Genomic DNA, 12,683 nt, shown 5'->3' on the forward strand with positions numbered 1-12,683 from the left:
TGCTTTGTATTTTCTGATTTTCTTCTCAGTCATCACCTTACATATAATGTTACTCTGGTGCATAAAAAAATAGTATTATAGGTTTAAATAGTTTTTCAAATCAAGATACCTGATAAATTGCCGAGTTCACTGTTAGCTTCACCCCCTTTATGTTGTCCTTGTTAATTTTGTTTAACAAGGGAACAAAGAAATGGTCAGGATCCTGTTAACATAAATCCCCCACTTCTGTGATTAAACACATACCAATGTGTAAGATTACTGGTGAAGTAGTAGATTTCCATGTTGGGTGGTTTGAAACCCACCAGCCCCTCCTCCAGAAAAGGTTGAAGCTTTCTACTCCATACAGAGTTAGTCTTTAAAAAAAAAATAGCCCCACGAGGGCAGCAGTTTTACCTTGCTTTAAAGCAGTGGTTCTCCGCCTTCCTAATGCCGCAGCCCTTTAATGTAGTCCATGTTGTGACCCCCAAATATAAAATTGTTTTCATTGCTACTTCAAAACTCTAATTTTGCTACTGTTAGGAATCAGGCAGTCTCTGTGAAAGGGTCATTCCACCCCTACAGGGGTCCACCCACAGGTTGAGAACCACTGCCTTATAGGGTCCCTATGAGTTGAAGTCGACCCATGACAGTAAGTTTATTATTTAATATTAAAAAGACAACTTCCAGGGTTTGAGAAAATTGTCCCCCACAGTACATTGAAATTTCTGGTTAAATGCTAGAACAAAATTTCAGAGGTAGAAGTAGTGGAAGTAAAAATGCCTGACAAAGCTAGCTCCTTTACAGATGGGAAAGCTGGGGTTGGGAAGTGCTGTGCCTGTAATCATTGTAAATAGCAGCAATGGACCTGGAATTCAGCCCTTGACACCCTCTTCAAGCCTGGCCTGGCCGTTTGTTCCAGTCCGTAACAATCCCAGTCTAGTTGCCATTGGGCCACTTCCAACTCATGGCTTTTCCTGTGTCAGAATAGAACTTCCTTAGTGTTTCCAAAGCCTGACTTTTCAGAGGAGGCCTTTCTTCCAAAGCAACTCTACTCTAGGTGGCCTCGAACCTCCAACCAAGTGTGTTGGCCATTTGTGCCACCCAGGGACTCATAGCAATTTGGAACTAATTATAAGTTCTCTGCAATAGGAATTACTTACATTTTACAGATGAGGGAATGTGCTGGAGCGTTCGAGAGGTGAGATGGATCCAAATTCAGGCCACCTTGTTCTTATTAGATCATACTGTGGGTATTGCGTAAGATCGCCACGTGTTTGCCAAAGCCATGTGATGCAGCTTACAAAAACTTTGCATTCTGATGGATTTTCAAGGAAAAGTTGGGTAATCAAGAATTTTGTAGAGTGGTGGTTTCACCCACATTTGCTGTCCTCACTAGATGACCGGGCAGCGAAAGCAAGCCAAAGTCACCTTGACTGCCCCATAGACACTTTTCCACTTTTAAGACTGTGTCTTAGTTTCCTACAGCTGCCAAATCACAAGTGAGTGGCTTTAAAGATCAGTGCTGGAGCTTGGAGGCCCCTATCCAGGTCTTGGCCATGTCAGTTCTTCCTGTGGGTTTCTCCTTCCTTGGTGACCTTGTGTTGCCTAGATGCATTTGTTTTCGTTGTCACCTGTCTATAATCTTCATCCAAAACACCACATGGGATCAAGATTAGGGAACTCCCACCACCCCCAGTCCAGTATGTCATGAACATAATAGAAAAATCCTTACTTCCAAACAAAGTTATGTTGACAGGACTAGGGGTTAAGACTTCACCATTATGTTTTGGGGACACAATTCGATCCATAACACCAAGTAATTCAGGTTACAACTCAGTCTTGGTGACAAAAGTCAGCTGGTAGTGAGACCTGCAGAAAGTTTGTATATATTCAACAGACACCTGTGTGCAAAGCCAGTAGGAAACGCAGGGCTGCCCACAAGGCACTGATGGTCTCACCAGAAACCCTGTACAGTTCTGGGAAAGAAATGCTCAAAAAAAGATGGCAATTCCTCTGCTAGAGTACAGGATGGATTAGAGTTACTAGGACTTTGAAAACAAGGAGGCCTGATGGCACATGCTTTGGTCTGCCAACTGTGTGACTGCTCTGGGAGAAAGACGCTGTCTGCTCCCATGGTGATGTACATTCTTGAAAACCTTAAGATTTTATAGGATTGTTATAATCCAAAATTAACTCGGTGGCAGGACTCTTGGTTATTTGGTTTGGGGGTGCTAAGGTTAGTGCTTGGCTGATAACCCAAAGTTGGTTTGAGCCACCAGTGAGTCAGCTGGAGAAAGGCTCCGCAAATCCAATTGTTAAGGTAACAGGCCTAGGGAATGCCATGGGGTTGTTCTACACAGCCCTGTAGGGCCACTGGGACTTGGCACACACGGCTTAGAAACGGAGCCCTGGTAGTACAATGGTTAAGTGCTCAGTTGTGAAGCTAAAGGCCAGTGATTCAAAGCCACCAACTGTTCATGGGAGGAATGACCTGGCTATCTGCAGCCTAAGAACTCCTATGGCGCATTTCTACTCTTAAGGGTCACCGTGAATTGAAATCAAGTTTATGGCACATGACAAGGTTTTGAGTGATATCAAAATGACATTAGCTAACTATTTGCCAGCCATTGTCTCTCTGAACATTCATTTAATATCCATCTCACCCCTAATACTATAAGCCCCACATGAGCAACTGAGCAGAAAAGTGAAAGGACATACACTGTCAGAGTTACAAGTGGCCTGGAAACCCTTGCACTGACACTAAAGGAGCGTTGGTCACACTGGCTAGCTGCATGTTTCAAACCCATCAGCAATCCTCAGAAGAAAGATGGGATTTGTCTGCTCCTGTAGATTTACGGTCAGGGCCACTATGAATGGGATCGACCAGATGGCAGTGGGTTGGTGGAGCTCCAGGATCTGTTGCCACTCCCACTTCCCTGTTCTTTTTTCCTCTGCTCTTCCAGGCACTTCAAGCACAGCTTTAAGTTTGCCTTTTGAAATGACTGTGTGTGTGTGTGTGTGTGTGTGTGTGTGTGTGTGTGTGTGTGTGTGTGTGTGTGTCTCTGGGCCCTCAAAGAGGTGGCTCGGGTGTCGTGAGTGCAGAGACAAATATTGAAGAGCAGCAGATGCAGAGACCCAGACCAAGCTAGACATGGAGACACACTCTTGATTTTTGTCCTCTCTCCAGTTGTCTCCCAACCCGTGACTGCAGCCTCCTAAACAGCTTCCCCCTCTGTTTCCCACTGTTACCTTGAAGCTGACTCTGCTATAGGTTCTCTAGTCACTGCACAGCCACCAAATGTCACACCCTTGACTCCTTCAATCCACATCTAAACTCTGGTTAGCACCATTAACAAGATAAAGTTAAGCATCCTTAAAGGGGCTTATAAGCAGAAAGGAAATTACCTGTTGCACTTAAGGCTCCAGCAAGTGGATACATATTTTTCTTTGGTATTTTTAAAATGACGTTGAAGTAATCATGGGAGATTCTGAATTTTATTGGACCTCTTAGACTAATTTTGAGGTCTAACTTTGAAGGAGAGGGGTATAGGAGCAGCATCTAACCTTCTTACAACACCCTCCAAGATCTGTTCTTTCTCTGCATTCTCTGCCCTCACCATTTGGGTCTCTAACTGAGCTTCATAGACTCCAAGCCACAGAACAGCTTCCCTGCAGCCACCAATCCATGCCACCTTCCAAGTTGCCTCTGTGTGCCTGTTTCCTTTGTTAAAAAGAGGTTTGAGCAGTATCTACTGCAGGAGACTGGGCGAGCACTGAAAGAATAAAGGGCACGCACTCTGAACATGCCTGGCATATATTAAGTGCGCTTGTGAGCCGCCATTATAACGGAATCTCACTCAGGGCCTTGACAAGTTATTACACCCTCAGCCTGGTGCACTCCCTTCCCCACTGGCCTCCCTCCAGTTCCAAGCCCCTTAGCCTCTGAACTCCAAACTCAGGTCGCCAAAACCCAAAGTCCTTGCAGTGGAGTGTACAGCTATAGGCCAGAGTAGAATTGTCCTAGAGGGTTTCCGTGATGGAAACAGTCTCATTTTTCTTCCCTGGAACTGCTGGAGGATTCGAACCTCCGAATTTTTAGTGAGCAGCCTAACATTTAACCACCGTGCCACCAAAGCCCCTTGCAGCGCCTTGCCCATTAATCCCGGATGTGGGAGAGCACTCAGGAAGAGGCGGGTGTGCAGGGCGCTGAACCTGGGAGGATTGCCTTGAGGAGCCTTCTGCTGACACCGCGGGATTACAACGCTCCTGCCAGGTCAGAGACCTGTCTTGACGGAGGGCCCGGGAGTTCCCTGTCGCGGCCCGGAAGCCGGCGCCGGTCTCTGGCTCGTGCCGGGCGGGGTCCGCAGGGAGGGCAGCGCCTGGGCGCCCCGGTGCTGCGGGAGAAGCTCCAGGCTCACACCCGGGGAGCCGCGGCGGTGGCGGTGGCGGGTGCCCGCACCAGATGCTGCTGCTGCCGGAGGAATTCGGACCCTGAAAACCGACAGAGGCCACTTTCCCAGACCTGAAGCCACAGCCGGCCAACCAGGCGGGGCCGGCAGGTCACACCGCTGGACCCCGGGGACGCCGAGGCCGCCTCCTGAGGGAGTGCCGGCTCTGGGCTTCCTCCCTCCCGACGCAGAGATACGCTGAGACGTTGGCTCCCGAGGTCCCCACACGGCACCCGACGCCCCGGCCAGCGGCTGCGTCCCCGGGAGCCCCGCCGTCTGGGCTGCGGACCCCTAGCCCGCCCGCACCTCACTCAGCCCAGGGGCAGCTCCGCGAATCCCGGCGCCGGACCCGCGCGTTCGCCCCGCCCCCTAGTCCCGATTGGCCCTGTCTGGAGGGGGCGGGGCCTGGCGGCCGGCGCGGGAGCGAAGAGCGCCAGGCACCGCGGACCTCACCTCAGAAGACACCTCAGACGGCACCGGCCTGAGGCGGCGGCTGGTGGGCTCCCTGCCGCCTGAGCGCCCGCCGCCGCAGCTCGCCTTCGAGAGTCACCGCGCCGACCGACGGGCGGAGGGACAGACCGGCTGCCGGCAGTGCGGGTCCCCACCGCGGGCGTCTGGCCGCGGCCCCGCCGGTCCCCGTAGGGACGCTCTCGGTCCCGGGCGGCCGGGAGCGGATGCGCGCCCCGTGAGGCCGGCCCGGCGCCATGGCCGCACGGCCCGGCCCGCTCTGGCTGCTGGGCCTGGCGCTGTGCGCGCTGAGCGGCGGCGGCCCCGGCCCGCGGCCCGCGCCCGGCTGTCCGCAGCGTCGCCTGGGCGCGCGCGAGCGGCGCGACATGCAGCGCGAGATCCTGGCTGTGCTGGGGCTGCCGGGGCGTCCCCGGCCCCGCGCGCCGCCCGCCGCCGCCCGGCTGCCCGCGTCCGCGCCGCTCTTCATGCTGGACCTCTACCACGCCATGGCCCGCGACGACGACGACGACGGGCGCCCGGAGCGGAGCCTGGGCCGCGCCGACCTGGTCATGAGCTTCGTCAACATGGGTGAGTGCGGCCGCCGGCGGGCGGGAGCCTGCGCCTCCGCCGGGGCTCGCCCCGCGCTCAGGACCCCGGGCGGTAGTGACCCCCGGGCCCGGCCTCCGGGCTGCACGGCGGGCACAGGCGGAGGGCACCGGGGACGCCCCCAGCACCCCGAGAGCTAGGCTCCTGTCCGGCCCGGGCGGCCGTGGACCCGGTGGAAACACAACGGACACCTGGGGTCCCTGCTGGCCCTGGGACAGCGTCGTCCTGAAGACGGGGACAGAGGTCAGCCTGAATCCGCCGTCACAGCAGAGCGACGAGGACTGGGTGTCCTAATGGCTCTCCTGTCAAGGATGAGGGGGGGGGGCGGGGCGGCTGGAGAAGACCCCGATCTGTGGGCAGGCACTGGGGTTTGTCCCCGCCCGCCAGCACCTGGGACAGGGCCGGGACTTCCGGGGTCTCTGAAAGGAGCCAGGGTGCAGCCTGGACCCCCTGTGCTCCCAAGCAAGCCCAGCTCGTCCTGCATCACAATTGTGCTCGAAACTGTCCGAGGCTGCATTTGCCATCACCAAGTGCGCTGCGCTGCTAACCGAAAGGTCAGCCGTTTGAAACTACCAGCTGCCCCGCTGGAGGAAGATGAGGCTGACTGCTCCCCTAAAGATGTACAGTCTCACACCCCCACACGGGCAGTTCTACTCTCTTCTATAAGGTCGATAAGAATTGAAATCCACTCGATGGCAGTGAGTTCAGTGATGGCTCCACTTAATCCCTCATCTGCTTTGCCTGCTCTCTGAGTCTAGTGACCAGCAGGGGTCAGGACAGGGACAGAGACCAGGCTGGGACTGCAGACCTTATGACTGGAGCCCTGGCCTGGGAAGGGAAGAGCCAGGGGGCCTAGAGCCACAGCCTTCAGCCGCCCCTACAGCTTCACCCTCATATCCAGCCACCCGTTAACAGCCATACTACTCATCCCATCTCCCCACTGAGGACAGTAGGCTCTCTCAGAGAGACAGTGACACACTAGGATAGCACAGCCCCTATGAACCCAAGCCAGACTCCACACCCAGTGCTCAAGGAGGTAACCATTCCCTTGTAAGCAGAAGCTTTATGGGGTGGAGAGAATGGCTTGGACTGAGGAACTTAGGGCAGAGTGGCAGCAGGCATTGGGGGTCCTCAGCCATTTGCTCCCACCTGTAATGCAGGAGGAGGGGAGGCCCAAGAGGGGTCTAGATGGGCTGCCACAGTGGGACAAATCATTAACCCAGTGCTGGGAGCCCAGTGCCTGGCACAGGACCCTGACTGGTAGTCTCTGGATGCTGCCTACTTAGATGGCCAGCAGGCTGGCCAGGCCTGGGTTTTGAGGCAGATGGGAGAATACATGAGGTTTGGACCTCTGTTGTCAGGACAAGCTGACCCAAGGATCAGTTCCCAGATGTGATCCATTAGAGTGGAGGCATAAATGTCCATTGGAGCACATCAGGCCAGCTTCCCTCCGTGAAAGACATCCAGACCTGGTGTTGCCATGAGTTAAGCTGAACTTGAGCTTGCCAGTGGTTCTCAACCTTCCTAATGCCGTGACCTTTTAATACAGTTCCTCATGTTATGGTGACCCGCCAACCATAAAATTATTTCTGTTGCTACTTCATCACTGTCCTTTTGCTACTGTTGTGAATTGGACAACCCCTGTGAAAGGGTCGTTTGACCCCCAAAGGGGTTGCAACCCACAGGTTGAGAATCACTGGCTTAGGCAGACCTGGTTCCCCTCCTGCTTCGACTGTGTGATCTTAGGCAGTCCCATGTCTCTCTGAGCATGGAGTCCCTCTTGTAAAGAAAGGCCCCTAGTGATCACTCCCTTGTGTGGTTGTGTGATAGAGGAGTCCTCTTTGGAAGGTGAGCCTGGGTCGGGTCACTGCTGACCTCATCCCTCCCGGCTGCTGTCCCATCCTTGGTGTGGATGTGACAGGAACCTCTCTACATGTCTTGTACACATATGAAACCCAGAAACTGATTTTTTAAAATCATCCCAAATGCGTTTGTACCTGTTTTTAGAATGAAAACTAAGCCACCTATTTCCTTGTTATCATGTGCCACAGCACATAAAGCTGTTTGCCAGCCCAGCTTCACAATTTAGGAGTTGAGACCCAGAGAGGTTAAATGGGTGTCAGTTCACCCACCACAGCCAGGGCATCACCAAGAGCCAAGGATCACAACTCCCAGGTCTTCCCACGGCATCACCAAGTCTCATTAAGATCCCAGGACTCCGACGCTGTGGGATCAACAACAGATCTTTGTTCAGGGAAGCCCAGGCTGTGGGCGGCACAGCCAGCTGTCAGAGGGCCTTCTTTATTCTGCAGTACTGATTGCACTAGTGGATCTCTCTAAGCTAGGGTGGTGTGGCTGCTGGTTCCAAGGGGTACATGGGGGATGAGACACATGTCAGTAACCTATATGTCTTTGGAATACCAGGTCCCAGGGCCCTGAAGGTCAGTGGCCTGAGAACAGCAATGGACCCTAATAGCAGAGTCGCTGTGGCATCAGCACCCACACCCAGGCTTGCACACCTGTGGCCCCAGCCCCTCCTCCCTGTTGGTCTTCTCTGGCTCGGTGGCAGCCTGTAGGGCCTGGAGGCCCTAGGACCTATCTCACACCTCCCATCACGGGTCAGGCACTCCATGTCTGAGCAGACACTTTAGGAAGCTGGTTCTGGTTTCCAGGGACTGAGTGAGGAAGAGGCCAGGCCATTGGTCAGAGTAGGCAGCACTGCCTGACTTGTCTGTCTGTCAATCTCAGCTTTGTAGACTCTTGCTCAAACACAGATGCAACCTGTCTGCACCCTGGACCCATTAAACTTCTGGGAGGATGAGGATCAGCATCACCCAAAGCTGATCCCTCTGAGGCAGAAGGCAGACATATTGCTTCTACCACCTTTTTACCAATCTACCTCAGCCATCCTGCCCCCAGTCATGGCATTCTTCATTTCTCTGCTGGGTTTGCCGATCCGTTGCAACATCCACCCCAGACTCACAGACCAGATACACAGTTCGGTGGTTTATTAGAGAAGTCATGTGGCATCAGGATGAACTTGGAAGTAACAGGAGCAGGTAATGTTAGGAAGCAGACAGGCAGGGCCTGGGAAGCCTTCCCAAAGAGAGGTGTGCAGCCCCCCTTTCTTGGTGCAGGACAGCTCTCTCTGCCATGCAAGCTTCCGCTCAGCCCCTGAGGATTATTATCATTATCACAGTCCAGTTCCTTTTCAGAACTCAACTGGCCGGTCTACTCACAAGTTGCTCCAGCTATTTGTACAGTAACTGACATTTTCTGCTGACTTCTTCCCTGGACAAAAGTCACAAGCTTCTTGGAGGGACTAGGGCAAGTGTCACAGGGCAACTGGGATAGCACCTCCTTAGGGCCCAAGGAAAAATCTTCCTGGGGTTTTTTTTTTTTTTTTTTACTTTTTTTTCCCCCAACATTTTATTAGGGGCTCATACAACTCTTATCACAATCCATACATATACATACATCAATTGTATAAAGCACATCTGTACATTCCCTGCCCTAATCATTTTCAAAGCATTTGCTCTCCACTTAAGCCCTTTGCATCAGGTCCTCTTTTTTCCCCTCCCTCCCCGCTTCCCCTTCCCTCATGAGCCCTTGATAATTTATAAATTATTATTTTGTCATATCTTGCCCTATCCAGAGCCTCCCTTCACCCCCTTTTCTGTTGTCCTTTCCCCAGGGAGGAGGTCACATGTAGATCCTTGTAATCGGTTCCCCCTTTCCAAACCACTCACCCTCTACTTTCCCAAGTCAAAAGGATACATAAACACACAGACAAACCCACCTCATGTCACTGTCCCTGACCTTGCTTGTGCCCACCAAGAGGGCCCTGAGCTGGGAAGTTCGAACCAAGTTCTGTACCACCTGGCCCTTCCCTCACATTCTCGCATCTCCTTTGCCATGTGTGTCTTTTCTGTGGGCCTCTGCTTTCCTGTCTAGGCTGTAGTGACAGTGTCAGAAAGATGAGGTGCCTCCCAACCCTGACCCTGGGACTCTCACCAGCACTGTCCTCTCCATCCAAGTACAGGTTTGATGTTTACACTGCCAAGAGTAGAGGGAGGGGCATGTTCAAGATCTACTCTTGTTCTCGAGCCAGCTGAGCCACAGTCTTGGTATTCCTGACTGAGAAAGTGAGGCACAAACAGCAGCAGAAGGCACAATCTAGCCAGGAACAAACACAGAAATTTTTGCTGTTATTCTAACCCTCCCTGATCCAGACTAGTTTGTCCCCATGATCTTGAGTGACAAGGACAGAGTACTTGATGAGTTAGTGAACTGAGGTGATTGGATCTCAGAGGAGCAGTTCTTAATGGGTGTTAGGGATCTGGTCTGGGTCTTTCTCTGCTTGGATCAACTGGATCTTGAAGAAGTGATGCTTGATTTCTTTAAACAGCAGGGTCAATATCACTGGTTCTTTTCTAGGAAAATTTAACTAAACAATGTCCCTGCCTCAGTGGAGCTGACCTTCAAGTTGGTAAATGAGAAGGACATAAACCAAAGATCATACAACCTATTAGGTAGTGCTAGATCCAGGACTCAGATATGCAGAACATGCATCCTGAATCTGCTTCCTACTGACTTTGTGGTTGTGAGCTTTCCTATCTGCTTCTGGGAGCCCCAGTTATTCATCGCCTTGTGAAATGGGGCTAAGATAGCACCTTCCCTACAGAGCTCTTCATGGGTGTGTGATGCCCAGTTAGCCCACATGCCCTGAACCTCCACATCTTTTTCTTCATTTGCTTCTCAAAATTATTGTTAGAAAGAGGAGAGTAAGGCTCAGAGAACTTAAGCAATTTTCACACAATATATAGTCTCCCTTCCTCAATAGCCTGTGCTCTTCCCTTAACCAGCAGCTCAGGGCGTGGCCCAGTGACAATTGCAGTAAGTTCTCAAAAACTGAACAGAAAAGTGTGTCAAACTAAAAATCTTTTAAACTATCTTTATTATTCTTGAATATACATGAAAAATTCATGCTACTTATATACAAATAAAATATATTCAGACTATACAGAAATATATAGCATGGGTACCCTGAGACTAACTCCTATTCCTGACAGTCAATCCCTCATCCAACCTGGCAACCCCTTTCGTATTTCTGTCCTCACTGATTCATTTGGCCTGCTTGTTGAACTTCACACAAATGGAATCATATAGTACATACTCTTTTGTGCCTAGTTTCTTTCACTTGACATAATATTTCAGAGATGTATCCATATTATGGTTACATTAATGGTTCTTTGTTATTATCACTGAGCTGTTCTCCTCTGCATAAATGTACCACAATTTATCTATTCTCATGAGTGGACATTTGGGTTGTCTATTGGGTTATTATGTATGAAGCTGCTGTGAACATTGTCTATGCATCCATCTGTGGATAAATTAAGCCTGAATTGCAATCTTGGTTGTACCACTTGGGAACAATCAGTTTCCTTACCATTAAGACAGCGTAAATGAAAAAACAAAAGACGACAGAGTAAATGAAAACCACTTCCCAGAGTTGTGTAGGAAGAAGAGAAATAACAGTTGGACATCAAGCACTTCAAAAACAGTAGGAACTTACAAGCAGAAGCCGAGGCTATATTACATCCTACTTTTGTGCTTTTCGGAGCTCTGGTGGCATAGTGGGTTATGTGTTGAGCTGCAAACCACCAGGTCAACAGTTTGAAACCACCAACCCCTCTGTGGGAGATAGATGAGGCTTTCTACTTCTTTAAGGAGTTACAGCCTTCATTTCTCCTTGTGAAAACTCTACTTTTCTTTTTTAAAAGAAAGAAAGAAAAAGGCAAAGAGGAGGAAGTCTGTAAAGCTGACATCTTCCACTCCTGACCCCACTCCAAAGAGACTTGTTAGAGTCACTTCTTGCCTTGTCAGATTCATGTGCGTGTTTAGGTCCCTGTGGTGGTTATATAATCTAATTTCAATTTGGGACTTGAAAGGATTAAGAGTGAAGGGGTAGAGTCTAGCCTGTCAATTAGATCATAACCAATGAGGCCTCTGTTTGGACATGGTTTTCTCCTGACAATTCTGGAAAATCTATTTTTTTCTCCTTGGAGGTGGGAGAGAATCTCTAGTCACGCCCTTGAAGATGCTCTACTAATAAGACACATGGCTCTACACCCTGGGAACTGGAGAAGCCACATGGACCTACCCTGATGCAGCCCTAGATGCTGGAGAAGCCACGTGGAGACCCCTGCCAGCACGGAGATGCTTATAACACCACTGGATCCAAAGACTTTCTACATACTGGCCTGTGGTCATCCTGCACTCAGCATCATTGCATGTGTTTCATGAGTCTGAAGAGGACTTTATAGATTGGTATTGTACATATGGACTAATATCAGACTTATGAGCTTGGACTAGACTGGGTTGGGATGCTTTCTTAATGTATAATTGTCATTTATATAAAACTCTCTTATACACGTATGAGTTTCTATGGATTTGTTTCTCTAGTCTACCTGGACTAATACAGTCTCTCTTTCTCCTACTTCATGAGCAACCTGAGAATCAAGTCAACTCTGAGTTCTTAGCAACCCTTACCCTAGTGTTCCCCCTCACCCCTGTGTGGCAGGTGCTCAGGAAAGACCAGTAAAGACTAAGGGGGCAGATAAGCACTGAGAGGTGGTAAAGGGGCCTGGGCCAGCTCAGTGGAGTAAAAGCAGGGCCAACCCTTGTCTTTGATGGAAGCCAACATCTACCTGGGTACAGCATTTCTCCTAGGCCCTGCAAGTCCTGCTTGGAGAAAGGTGGCTTCAGTAGTCATCTTTTTTTAAAATCATTTTATTGGGTGATCATACAGTTCTTATCACAATCGATACATCCATTGTGTCAAGCACATTTGTACATTTGTTGCCATCATCATTTTCAAAACATTTTCTTTCTACTTGAGCCCTTGGTATCAGCCTCTCATTTTTTTCTCCTCCCTCCCCGGCCCTCCCTCCCTCATTAACCCTTGATAATTTATAAATTTTTATTATTTTTTTTCATGTCTTACACTGGCCAATGTCTCCATTCACCCACTTTTCTGTTGTCCCCCTGGGAGGGGATTATATGTAGATCATTGTGATTGGTTCCCCCTTTCTCCCCGCCACCTTCTCCTTCCCCTCCTGGTATGGCTACTCTCATTATTGGTCCTGAGGGGTTTATCTGTCCTGGATTCTCTGTGCTTCCAGCTTTTATCTGTACCCGTGT

General features: G+C 50.5%; 1 protein-coding gene across 1 annotated transcript in view; it reads left to right on the forward strand.

The window, feature by feature from the left end:
- The first annotated feature begins 5,131 nt into the window (after positions 1 to 5,131).
- LOC142453153 (bone morphogenetic protein 8B-like) overlaps positions 5,132 to 12,683 on the forward strand; it is a 61,138-nt gene continuing 53,586 nt past the window's right edge. Inside the window, 1 exon segment of the mRNA XM_075554221.1 lies at positions 5,132 to 5,462. Coding sequence (XP_075410336.1) covers positions 5,132 to 5,462 — 331 coding nt within the window.

This window comes from Tenrec ecaudatus, chromosome 1 (assembly GCF_050624435.1).
Source record: "Tenrec ecaudatus isolate mTenEca1 chromosome 1, mTenEca1.hap1, whole genome shotgun sequence".
Taxonomy (NCBI): Eukaryota; Metazoa; Chordata; class Mammalia; order Afrosoricida; family Tenrecidae; genus Tenrec; species Tenrec ecaudatus.